The 13067-nt window shown below is 53.3% G+C and overlaps 1 protein-coding gene and 1 long non-coding RNA gene across 3 annotated transcripts in view; one reads left to right on the forward strand and one right to left on the reverse strand.

Annotated features, from left to right (window-relative positions):
* LOC118895207 overlaps positions 1–3083 on the reverse strand; it is an 80279-nt gene extending 77196 nt beyond the window's left edge. The window contains exon 1 of the long non-coding RNA XR_005019904.1: positions 2980–3083. This is a non-coding gene — a long non-coding RNA (uncharacterized LOC118895207). The remainder of the gene's footprint in view (positions 1–2979) is intronic.
* Positions 3084–6881: 3798 nt separating this feature from the next.
* WDR1 (WD repeat domain 1) overlaps positions 6882–13067 on the forward strand; it is a 40322-nt gene continuing 34136 nt past the window's right edge. The window contains exons 1-2 of one of the 2 annotated variants that reach the window (XM_036852059.1): positions 6882–7088; positions 7523–7644. In XM_036852059.1, the coding sequence (XP_036707954.1) occupies positions 7073–7088; positions 7523–7644 (138 nt within the window). In that variant the 5' untranslated portion in view covers positions 6882–7072. The remainder of the gene's footprint in view (positions 7089–7522; positions 7645–13067) is intronic. The other variant, XM_036852058.1, reaches the window with a different exon arrangement.

The following is a 13067-nucleotide window of genomic DNA, read 5'->3' on the forward strand; positions in this document are numbered from 1 at the left end:
TCAACACCCACAGCACACTAGGCAGACAGCGGGTGCATGGCTGACTTGCAGAAGTCATGCTGCCTGACCTACATAGTCTCGACCCTGCAGGAGCAAGCCTCCCCAAGGACCCACGGTCATCCTCCCCCACGTGTCTAAAGCCTCCAACTGTGGCCAACACTGCAGTATCCTCCAGTCTTGGGAATTTCAAGAGGACACAGATGCGCCAACCGCCAACGACAACTACAGCCCAAAGATTCATAGGACTTCAATGGTACGGACATGCCAGAGGAGACTGCAAGCCTTTTGAAATTAAAACCAGATGCCTACCACTCCCAGATGTACATTAGTGGTGCTGCCTAATGCACTAACTTTGGAGATAAATAAGCTGAGACTCTGACACCAGCCTCACCCTCTGCAATCTCCCTTTGGATCTACCAACTTAAACTTTAAAGTTCATGTTGTCTGCATACAGAGGCCTTTACTATCCAGTCCCAACAATGCCATCAGTAGAGACTGGAGCCCACCCAACCAGGGACAAGGAGCGTGGGCCTTCTCCAAGCCCAGACTCAAGCTGGGGGCATCGAGGCAGAGCTGTCTTGGGCCGCAGACACCACCCTCCCTCTGCCCTTGGAAGCGGAAGTACTTCATGGCCACGCCAGCCAGGCTGAGGAGTTCGGCATCCTCACATCTTAGAGAGGCGGACTAGAGAAACGACCAATATATGTGAAGCGGGTTTGGAGATGGCCAGCAGTGATGCCCCAAGGAGTCAGAGGCACTGGTCTGGAGTAGGTGTTGGCAGAAGCCGGGAAGAATTTCTAGAATGCTTCGGCAGTCCGAGATCCTCAGTTATTTGGGGCAGGGGTTGGAGCCACTTCTGCAGAACTGGGACTTGAAGACACCCTGCACTCAGTTATGGAGACTCAGAATTTTTCCACACCTGCAGTGGCCAGGGAGAATGACCCAAGTGCTGACCAGACTAGAGTGCAAGGACACACCTGGGAAGCTTTCTGCAGAAAGCGAAGCCCCCTTGACCCAAGGCTCCATGTCATCACCAAGGGCACCAGCATGACTCTCAGACCAGACACTCCACAGTAACACAGGACGCCAAGAGATCCTGCAGCCAAGTGCCTGCTTCCTGGGTGCCACCCGGACAGAACAGTGCCCAGAGCCCAGCGTCACAACCGACCACACAGCCAGCCAGAGACTGTTGGGTCATCTTCTGGCATCAGGACTGAGAGGCAAAAGCACTTTGATTCTGAATATTTGCCCAAAAAGGGCAAACCTTTTCAAATGAAGGGTAATTGACGTCATCCTTGAACTTGCCTGAAAGAGCTACTGGATTCTACCATTTCCTGGAACATGATCGAGTAAGTTGCCTATTCAAGAACACAACTAAGGCTGACAAGTGTTGGTCTGTCCAGTTCAGCCCTTTCTCATGTGCTTAGGACAACAGCTTGGGCTCTGGAGAAGGCAGACCCAACTTTGAATCCTGGTTGTGTCCCTTGCTTTTGAACTTGGGCCAAGTCATAACCTGACCCAAGAGCATGCAAAAAAAACCAGTACCTGACTCACAGAAAGTGAGTGCAAGGGCAGAAGTCTGTTGTTCCAGAAAGGGAATCAGGGAGGCTGGGGTGAGGACTGGACTCCGTCACCTATCCTCAGGGCACTTCACCCACCATGCTGAGTCTCAGGCAGCAGCGGAAAGGCAAGTGGGGCTGTGTTAGTTGTATGACTCATGGGAGTTCTTTGTGCAAAAAGCAAAGGGGAGCAGGGGAATGGAGTGACTGCTGACCTGCGGGGAGGAGTGGGTGAAGTACTTAGGCCCGAGTCTCTGAAACCAGGTGTGTGGGCTCCTCTCCCGGATCTTAGAAGGATCAGATAATGGAGGTTGTTGTCTATGAGGTGATGGCTTAAAGAAATGAGGTCAGTAACTTGAGTAAAGAGGATATATCCCCTGAGCTATGTTTATTAAATCTAGGCTGAAGCTATGCAGTGCTACTTGTACATCCACTGGACATAACCTCAGAGGGGAAATTTTTTTATATGCAAGGTTCCATGCCTCGCAAGGAATTGCAAACTCTTACAGAACTTGTTAGAGGTGTTAGATACTCACCTGTTTGCAAAGCCCAGAGCCCTGCCAGCCTGTGAAATACTGTTTCTTGTTTTCAACTGAGCAGCCCAAGGAGGGACCCAGTAACAAGCTCACACACAGGGTTGGAGGTAAGAATTCACTTCTTGTTCTTGCCTTGGAAGAACTTACAGAGGTTAACACTCATAAGTTTCTATAGGCGGGTCAGGGTTTTGCGTTATTAATCCTCTGATAAAGGTGTGGAGGACAAAAGCAGAGCTTTTGCTGTCATGGCCCTCAATAATTCTCCCTTCTAGGAGGGCAGCCCCATGCCCCGCCCCAGGTTTCCAGGACACAAGGTGGGTACCATGTAGCTAAGTTTGCCCCGTGCAACTTCACCACCCCAGTTCATAGCTAATTGGACTATGGTTGTGAAACTGAAGACTAGAGCCATTAAACTGTAACTTGCTTGAATAAGTTGTAACTTGCCTTTACTCATCAAGCTTGCTGTAATTGTTCTTGCAAATTGCATCCCCTCCAAGCTTCACCTGAGCCTAGATTTATCAAGAGATTCCTTTAACCGCCGCATATAGATAACACCTGACACATGGGTCAGTAATAGTGAAGAGTTGCCTAAGTGTTTTTCAGGAACTTGGAGCTAGTTCTGGCCCAGCTCAAACCAGTCAAGACCACTGACCATTCAACTGGGCCTGCGTGAGTGTCTGATGGATGACCTTTTGCCGTCACAGGGCCAAAACCACCCTCAGGTCGTGTTAACGTTGCCATTTTCTGAACACGAGCCCCGTGAACCATGCAACTCAGATACAATGTGCAGAGCAGCGATTACCTCTTTTCCTGCCTCCAATCACCTTCCCCTGCATCTCCATCCACCCTATACTCTTCACCCATAAGTATGCCAAGCCCCTCACCTTCAGGCAGCCAGATTTGAGGTTCGTTCTCCCGTCTTCTCTCACTTGGGGGCCTCCTGAATAAGCCTTTTCTCAGCTACAGACCTCAGCGTCTCAGCATTTGGCTTGCTGTACTCATCAGGCGAATGAAACTGGTTCAGCAACAGAGGGACCCTTGATCCAACCTGGGCTCAATTATCGGGGAATTTGGAGGCGAGGGTCTGCTCATGAAGCCGATTGAAGGTGATGGCAGTAAGACTGGCTTAAGGTAGGAGAGACAGAGGTGATCGCTCCCAGGGACACTTTCTAGAGATGCTTCTTGAGTGTGGCTTACCTGAGCTTGTTTACACGTTACAGAGAAGGACCCAGGAAAAAGTAAGATTCCTAGAGGAGCAGGGCTAGTAATGGGGAGGTTACCCTAGCGCACAGCACATCCCGACGTCCCCCTCCAAGAGGCGGGCCAGTCCAGCCCTGAGCTCCTGGAGGGAGCAGCGCTCACCCTGGCTCCCTGTTCCTCATTCCAGCACTTGGCACGGAGCCCTCTTGCAGGGGCCCAGCGCACTCGAACGGGAAGGAGATCCCTTTCCTCAGAGCCTGACGTGAGAACACGAGCGTTGAAACTGAGCAGGCAGAAGTTCAGCACACCTGCCCAGGTGCTCCTTTGCTTCTCCCCAAAGCTCTGTACAGACTCCCTGTATAGACTCCCAATTTATGGAGGAGGCAACACGGGCTGAGGGCAGATTCCCGGAGGGCCGCACATCCTGAGCCCTCGTTTTCACTACAAAGCAGTTGGCAGAACCAAAGGGGGCAAAGGTAAAAGCCTCTTCATACACACATCTACAGCCAGACTAAGGGTTTCCTCCGAGTTACCCAGTTCAGGTAACTGCAACCAGTTTCCCCGAAGCCAGCCTAGGAGTTTTCCTGGAGAAAGACTTAAGGAGTTGCCCCAAAGTGCATGTTTTTAAGAGACACAGTTGACGTGCTCTGGAATTCAGTGCAAAGTCAGGTGATGAGCTTGGGGCTCATTCTCTGCAGGATGAGAATCAGCAGCTTCCTTTAGCTTGTCTGGTAGGCCCTTCACTAAGTATTGGAAAATCATGGTCCCTGTTCTCATGGTGTTTACAGCGGGGGCAGGGGTAAGCAAGCTGGATTAATCCAGCAGGCACAGCAAGAAATGTTAAATGCTGCTTACATACAGTTTATGAATTCAGTTGAATGGACTCTGGCCTTAAACTGGGGTGTCAGGGAAGGCCCGGAAACGGGTGCAGTAGCCCCAAGGCAGGCGCTGTGCCAGTGGCAGAGCTGAAAGACTCGGTGAAAGAGCAGCTTGAGAGCCAGGCTAGGTCTGGGTGCCCCAGGGCCTTGTAGGCCTGCAGAGGATGTTGCTCTCTATTGTGAGATAGAAGGCCGGGGTGGGAGGTAGCGCAATTGAATGCCTGAATCTCTGGAATCTAAAGAGATCAGATTTGGTGAAGGATTGAATGAGGGTGAGAATGGGTGGGTGAGGTTTCTGACCAGCGCAGCTAGAGAGATGGGGTCACTGGTCACTGCAGGAAGGGACCCCCCAAAGGAGTCTGGTCTCATTCGCTTTGGTTTGGTCCTAGGCAGCTTCTCTGGGACACGCCCGAGGTGCCAGAAGGCAGTTTCAGAAGTGAGGGTCTCAAAAGTGGCTGGACTGACACAGCAGTGAGTCACTGGAATACAGTCGCTTCAGGGTCCCCACTGGAGGCCAAGGGCACATTGTTAGGTGGTTGTATTAAAGGCGTGGGTGAGGAGTAGGAGAAACCGAGGAGAGCTGGAAACACAGCTAGCCACAGCTCAAGTATCACTGAGCCCTTACAGCTGAAACCACCAGACCAGGATCACCCCAGAGAAGAGCACCCCGCATCCCTCTTCCTTCCAACTGCCGCAACTCCCTGCCAAGTCACACTGTCTGCGACTTATGTTTTATAAAGGCCAGCATCCCCACCACACCCAAACTTTTCTCAAGCCCCCAGACCAACCTAATTTACTTGTAAGCTAAAAGAGCCATAGAGCCTAGCATCCTGCCAGGGGTTTGGAACTTAATTCTAAGTAAGTTTGCTTTATAGTCTCATTTTCACCTAGTCCAATGAGGCTTTACCCACACGCAGAAGGGCTAGAGGCTGAGGCCTGTTTTACTTTCAAGTCAGTCCTTGCATTACATAGATGCCCTAGGGATGAACTTAAGTTATCACACCTGCTCTTAACCCAGTCCCAATAAGGGTAATAATTAAATCCTGGTTTCTCAGAATAATTAATTACAGCTCCCACCCGTAGAATACTTGTTTTTCATTTCTGCTTTAGAAATCTCACCCTTATGTACAAAGACACAACATTTCTAGGGTCCTTCAATTCACAAAACTACCTTCCCATCTACCCTGTGCCAGGGACACACTCCCAACAAGAATAGGGAATGGAGTATCAGGAATGCACTTGCAAGGGCTGGAAGGTTGCAGTTCAAAATAAGGTGGTCAGGGTAGGGGACGGTCACTGAAAAAAGTGACGCGAGCAGAGCATTTAAGTACTTTTCAGAGTAATTCCAGGTAGCGAACAGAGGTGAGGGGGGACCCCACAGGTGCAAGAGCAAGCCTGGGGCATTCCTGGGGTACCAAGGAAGCTGGCGTGCTGCAGAAAGCAAGCAAGGGGGAGCAGAGCTGAAGGCAAAGGAGAGTAAGATGGAATCTCATGGAACCCATCACACAGGGCCCAGGAGGCCATGTTAATCCCTTTGGCTTTAATTTTGAGATTCCAAGTGCCTACAAGTTTTAAGCTGAGGAACAGATTTGATCTTCAATTTTGAAACCAACAGGCTGCAGTCGGGAGAGCAGACTAAGGTGAAGGTCGGGGAGCAAAAGCCAAGAGGCCAGATAGGAAACACCTGCGTTAACCCAGGTACGATTTCAGGGCTCTGCAGGCCTATTAAGTGGAGGACGCAAAAAATGAACCTGGATGCAGTTTAAAAACAGAGCGAACAGGATTTTCCAGTGGATTAGAGAAAGTCAAGGATCACCCCGAGGTTTTCGAGTTTGGGCTTCAGGTCCTTTAACATATTCTCACATTCTCCCTCCTCCCCCCGCCCCGCCAATTCCGATGGAAAGACAGTAGCCCCCAGCCCCCGCTGAAAGGTGAGGTTCAAAGTATCAGTAACACCTCAGAACCCTTGCTTCTCCCCTCGCAACGAGCCGCCGCCTCGATCTTACAAGGAAGCTCCCTTTCCCTTCTGCTGTCTCCATTAGAAAATAAGCCCTAGTTTTCTTCGAACCTACATCCCCTTTGCTCTATGGCTCCTAGCTTTACTAAAAGGAAGTTTTGAGAGAGCTCGGCCCTGCAAGGTACATCCCTAAAGTTCCTCCTGCCAGCTGCTTTTTTCGAGGAAGGGCGACTCCCAGTTAGTCTCGCTTTAAAAAGCAAGAAAAAGCACTCTCCTATGTTTGCAAAACCCAAGCTGGCGCCTCACAGCTTCTGCAAACAGCAGGCGTCCACCCGGCCGGAAGGCTGGCGGCTCGGGAACGCCCGCTACGCAAACACAGGCAGGAAAAAGGCTTCCCCGGAGCGCTCCGCTGCTTTCAGCGCCCGCAAAACCTCAGCAGGAAGCAACCTCGAGTACCCCAACCTTCCGCCCACCCTTCCCCCAGCGACCCTAACCTTCACAAGCCTCGCCCACCAGTTCCCAACAGCATTCTGACCCGCAGCGCGGCTGGCCCCGCCTTTTCACAGGGCCGTGAGTGACGTCACTTCCGGAGGCGGGGTGCCCTGGGCGGGGCCCGCGCGGGGGGAGGGGCGCGGCCAGGTCCGCGCAGGCTCGCCGGGGCCGCAGCCTCCGAGCTGAGCGCTTGACTATATATGGTCAAAGCTGGGGGCGAGCCGCGTGCGGGGCTGCGCTTCCGGGTTCGGCGCGTCCTCAGCGGCAGCGCGCAGGGCAGGGCGCGAGCCGGCCTCGGAGACCCGGCCTCGGACCGCCCCCTCCGCGCACCGCACGCCCGGCGCCGCCTTTCGGCCCCTGTCCCCGGCTCGGCCTCGGCCCCGTCTGATTCTCGGCGCGCGCGGCCCCGGAGGCTCTCGGCAAGCGCTGCGCGGTAACAAGTGGGCAAGGATGCCATACGAGATCAGTAAGTGCCGCGGCCCGGTGCCCCCGGGATGGGCTCCGGCCCTGCCTGGCCCCCTCGGCCATCGGCGGGGCGCGAGGAGCGGGCGGCCTGGAGGGGTCCCCGGGGCGCGGGGGAGGGGTGCGGGCGCAAGCCGGTGAGCGCCCCGCCGCCCTCGGGGGCGTCCCCCAAAGTTGGCGATGCGGTCGGAGCCCCGCGGAGCCGCCGCATCCCTGAATGGCCTGGTGGGGAGCGCGAACCAGGAAGTCGCGCAGTCCCCTGCGCTCCTTCAAAGTGGCGACCGCCCCTCCGGGTGGAGGCAACAGGTGACCGGCTGAGACCGGCCCAGGGCCCCTCTCCTTTTCCCCCTCCCCTCCCCTGCTCTCTGTCCTCAGCCCGGCGGGGGGCCGAGGCAGGGGCTGCCCCTCATGTGCCCTGCTGCGTTTGTGTCTCTGCAGAGAAGGTGTTCGCCAGCCTCCCCCAGGTGGAGAGGGGTGTCTCCAAAATCATCGGCGGCGACCCCAGGGGCAACAATTTTCTTTACACCAATGGAAAGTGCGTCATCCTAAGGAACATCGACGTGAGTACCTACCCCCTTCCCCCCACCAGGCGCTAGTTCCTTCCCTGAGCGCAGCTCTTGGGTTAATTCTTCCCCTTCCACCACCTCACCAGCCGCCCAGCGGCCTGGGGAGAGGACGCCACGCCCCCTCAGGCTTGGGAAGACAACTCGGAAGCCCAGGAAGACAGCTTCAAATTTATACAGGCCCAATTCTCTTTCTTCGTGGGGAAGCTGAGGCTCAGATTAGTTCAGTTCAAGAGAAGAAGGGCTCTGGGTTTGAGAGATCGGACCTTGACCTTGGGGTGATTGGTGACTTGGCCTCTCTGAGTCCCAGTTTTCTCGTCTGTAAAATGGAGATGATGAGATGAGGCTCCCCTCCACGTCCCCCGGCTGCCTGGGTCCCCTGAGTGAGACGCTACATCCCTCCAGCCCAGCATGCCTGGCAGACACCCAGCACTGGGTAAATGGCACTCGTGTTTAATCATTTCACATCCAGGGTCCCCCAGTGTGGCAGAGCCCGGACTCACAGCCAGGCCTCTGCATTTCAGCCTGATCTTCCACCTACAAATCTGAGCCCCAGTGCAAAATCAGGAACCAGTGTTTTCCCATGAAGCATCTGCATAGACGTCCTGTACCCAGGCTGAGAATGCTTCTAGAGCCCACTCCTTGGGAAATCCTGGAAATTTTCCATTACTTCTCTGTAATTATTGAAATGACCCAGTCTGCCGGTCAGTCTCCCGGCTGCTAGGACGGCACGCTGAAATCTTTCTTCTGCCTGCCTCAGCTGAGTGGTGGGGTGGGGTATGGAAGCCAGAGGTACCAACATGACCATTTGGGGGTGGATGGGGGGTTTCTCCTGAGCTTGGGGTGGGGCCTTGTGCACAGTTTGTAGGTGGGTGATTTTGATTGGTGATGCCCCCAAGGGATGTCAACTTAAATTCACATGTGTTGTGCATGATTACCCTTGGGGGGTTGGAACTGTCGCTTTTGAGATGCCCGTGTTCTCAGGAACCTCAGGGCTGGCTGAGGGAATGAAGGGGCTCTGTGGGCCTTGGTTTCCTTGTCTGTGAGAGGAGAGGGCCCTGTGTGGAATGAGGTGCTTCTGGCTCCGCCCCCGTCTCTCTGGTCAAGCCAAGCAGTCTGCTGGAAGACAGAGCTCCATTTGGCAGTTTCTCCCCTGCCCAGGATGGCTGGGCACCTCACTGGAGGGGGGTGGGTGGGTGTGAATGTGCCTTGAAGGTGCTAACAGCTCCTTTTCTAGATACAGATTTCTAGAAAGTGGATCCCGCCTTGCTCAGAACTGGGGGAAACATCACCAAGGACTTAGATCATAAAGATCTGGAGGTCTCCAGAGAGGTCCTGAGATACTGAGAAAATAAAAGTTGAGATGGCCCTTAGTAGATAGATACTCACTTGTAGTTTGTCAAATAAAATGGGCGAAAGCATTCTCAGGGATACAGTACAGTGGAATGAATGCTTGGGTTTGTCCCTAACAAGGCACACACACATCATGGCAGGCTACACTCACTTCCAGATGGGAGACCTCACATGAAGACCTACTGTGTGTCTGGTACCATGAAAGGTTCTTAACCTTCAGTATCTCCTTTAAACCCCGCCCCCACCCTGCAGTAGACCCATTGCTCAGAACTGGGGTCAGGCTCAGCGAGGTGCAGGTAGCCAGTAACGGGAGCTGCTTCCAATGGAGAAGCTGTTTACAGCCACAGACAAGCACCCTCTTTGCAGGAGGCATTCCCTGACTTGTGGAACCCATTCTGCTTGTTCTTCTGAGCTTTTTATTCTTATCAGTACTCCAGAGTTTACCATTCTCTTTTGAGGGCACATCTGCTTTCCTTTCCCATCTATTTGTAAGTTTCTACAGGGCCAGGACAGCATTGGGATGCTGATGTGTTCCTTCCTCTCTGTTCTGGACATACATCAGGCATTTAGGCTTTTGTTCAATGGGGGTGGACCGTTGGTACTTGAGTAAAGGTGGGTACATTTTTAATTAGGGCAGAGTACCCCTGGGAAAAAGACAGGAATCTAATGAACATTCAGGAAATAGGAAGGAAGGTGATCTGGTTGGAATACAGGTTCAGAGTAGAGAAGAGACATGAAAGGGAGGAAGGGACCAGATCGTGGAATGTCCAACAGATGTCTGATTGGCAGCTCATACTTAATGTGCCCAAACCATATTTGGGTTTCCCATGTGTCTGTCCCCAGAACAGCGATGCCACTCCCCAGCTGGTCAGGCCCCAACCTTGGACTTCTTGGTTCCCCCGTCAATGCCATATTAAGTTCTTCAGTGAATTCTATTGACTCTACCTTCAAAGACTTCAGAATCTGACAGAACTACTCATCCAAGCTACCATGCTCTCTCGCCTGGATTGCAAAAACAAAAGGCCAACCTGGTCTTCCACCCTGACCCTCCTCTAGTCTGCTCTCCGCACCACAGCTGGGCCAGTTACGTTAAAATATGAGATCAAGTTGCTCCTTTGCTCTCCCCGACCCACCGAGGCTGATAGGGCCTTGCTGTCCAGCCTTGCACCTTTGATCTTACCTCACTGCTCACCTTCTCCCACTGGCTCCAGGCACCCCGGCTTCTGTGCTGTCCCTGGAGCACGCTCCATATGGGTCTCAGCACACGGGCATCGCTGTGCCCTTTGTCTGGATATTCTTTCCTCAAATAGCTGCATGGCTCACTCTCTGTCTTGCTTTATGTTTCTGTTTAGATGTTGCCATGTGGCAGGGGCCCCTCCTAAATAGCACTCCCATCCTGGCCTTCTCTGCCCTTTGGTGCTAATGGTGCATGGGGAGCTGGCGAGCAGCCACTCTAACCTGCTACGTCCTGGCCTAGCACAGTACCTGGCATGTAGTAGGTGCTCTGTAAGTCATTTGTTGATTGAAAGGCCTTGAAAGCCAGGCTGTGTCGTGGAGATAATAGGCAGCCACTAAAGGTTTTACTGCATGGAAGTAAGAAAGGCTTAGCCTGGTTCAGGCTGCTGGACCTAAATTGTGTGGCATCCACCTTTACTAACACCAAGTAGGTATCAGACCCTTGCTGACCTTCCACTCGGAGTCACGGCTGTCATTCACTTTGTTGCCTTAAAAGTTGTTTTGTGAACCCAGCATAACGGCACTTCTTAAGCTGGTAGAAAAGATTGTTTCTTATCTATTTTCTTTCAACACATCCGATTGCCACACCTTGGAGAGGAAATTCTCCACAGTTAAAAGCATGCGGTGACATGGCCATTCAGAAAGGAGTATTCCAGAAGGAGGGAACCTGATACACTCTTAACTCTAGGCCCGCATCACCCCTGCCCACTGCCCGCTATGTAGTCTGGGAAGGTTCCTCCCAGTGGCTATGAAGGAGCCTCTTCATATTCTGAACTGCCCAGGATCACTTCCCTGTAAAACAGCTTTGGCAAGTGAGCCTCCTGGCAGAGGCCAGAAGCAGCTAGCAGATTTGCTACAAGGGCAAGTTTGGGGCTTGCATTTTAAAATATCCAGTCCCTAAATTCCAGAACTAATATATATTTTTTATATATATACACATACACACACACACACACACACACACACACACATATATGCATATACATACACATATGTGTGTGTGTGTGTATATATATATATATTTGGAAAAAATGATTTATGTAAAGTTAAACTCCAGGGAGTGCAGTGTTTGTAGCAGTTTGACGTTGCTTTGCTTCCAGGCACAGGATCAGTGGACTCATCTTGAACAGAGTATAAACCAGGTTGGGGGATGTTGAACTTGAGTGCTGAGTTTCACGCAGAATGATCTGCTGCCAATCGTGCGCAGAAGGGCCACTTGTGCGTCCCCTTCAGGTGGGGGAGGGGTCTGTACGTGAAGGGACAGATGGCTGGAGAAGGACTGACCTCGTCCCTTCTGTCCCATTGCACGTGCCTCCGAGTCCCTGCCGCGTGCCCGGGATGGCCACCGGCCCCGCGGGGAGCGCAGACACAGAAGCCCTTCCTGCGCGGAGCTCGCTGCCTTGGGTGGGATGAAACGGGCCCCCGGGTGACAGGAGGAAGTGGCGTGTTTGCTTACTGCCTGGACAGAAAGCCAGCAGGCAGCACACGTGTGGGGTCCAGGGCAAGGAGAGCACTGAGGAAGCTGGGGCTCCGAGAAGGCCCCGGAGCCGAGTGGAGCCCGAGTGGTGGGGACGTGCCTCACTGGCTCCCAGGCCAGTGACCCTCAGGTGCTTTGGATGTGACATCAGTGTCACCCCCTCCCCCGCCCATTGCCAGTCATGGTGCGGCCCCCCCAAGTGTCAGCTGGCTCTGGGTGGGCACTTCCATTTCTCTCCCATCCACCCTTCCCCCTCCACCTCCTTTACTTGAGCCCGAGTTAATCCTGTTACAAGTATTTATAAGCACCTGCTTTGTAGTGAAGCCCATGCCTAGTTCCGGAGACAGCCCAGCAAAAGCCTGTCCTCATGGAGCTTGCAGTCTCCCAGGGAAACCGACACTCAGACAGGACTGATGCTGAGAGGAGGAGACGTGCCTGGGGGCCCAGGAAGGGACCAGTCAGTGGAGAGGGGGTGGCGAGAGGTCCACGCACAGGTTGTGGAGTTTTGTGGCTGGAGCACTGGGGTGGGGGGGAGCGACAGGCAGGCAGGAGAGGGTGCGGGGCTCTGGTGCTGGGGGCCTGGCGGCTCTGAGACAGCCCGGCCCTGACTGGAGGCCACCAAGACCATGAAAAGTTTCAGCAGATAAGCAGTGCGGTCAAGTCAGTAGAGAACTGGTTCTGTATCTGAGATGTGAGGCGGGAGGGAGGCCGATTAGGAAGCTGCTCAAAGATGAAGGCATCATCAGCTGGTTCATCCATCCCCGATCCTCGGTCTTGGTGTTGCCCACACACATTCCATCTTGCCGAGCCCTGCCCGCAGCCACAGTGCCCAAGGTTAGATCAGTGGTTCTCAGTGAAGCAGTTCCGCCCCCGCTCCCACCCTGCTGAGGGATGCTTGGCAATGTCTGAAGACATTTTTGTGCTACTGGTATCTAGTGGGTAGAGGCCGGGGTGTTGCCAAACATCCCACAATGCACAGGGCTGTCCTGCAGCCCAAAGTGTCAGCAAGGGTGATTGAAGAACCCCAGTAGGTAACATTCTAAGTGTAACATTCACACTTCTAAAGAAGTGTGTCCTGAGTGCTTTGAGAACAAGAGGGAAGGACCAGCTATGCCACAGAGCCGCAGCGAAGGCTTCTGGAGAAAGGGCACTTTTGAGTTGGGTTTTGGAGGGTGAGTAAGAGTTCTCCAGGAAGGGCATTGAGACAGCAGAGATGGGGGGAGTCTAGACAGGGAATACAAGTGCATGGAGGTTGGAAGAAGTGGTGAATCAGACCTGGGCCCTGCCCTTTGTGGGTATAAGAATGACATGTGGTCCAAGGTAGAAAGTAATAAAGGCAGTGGGGAGGGAGGTT

This window comes from Balaenoptera musculus, chromosome 5, assembly GCF_009873245.2.
Source record: "Balaenoptera musculus isolate JJ_BM4_2016_0621 chromosome 5, mBalMus1.pri.v3, whole genome shotgun sequence".
NCBI classification, from domain to species: domain Eukaryota; kingdom Metazoa; phylum Chordata; class Mammalia; order Artiodactyla; family Balaenopteridae; genus Balaenoptera; species Balaenoptera musculus.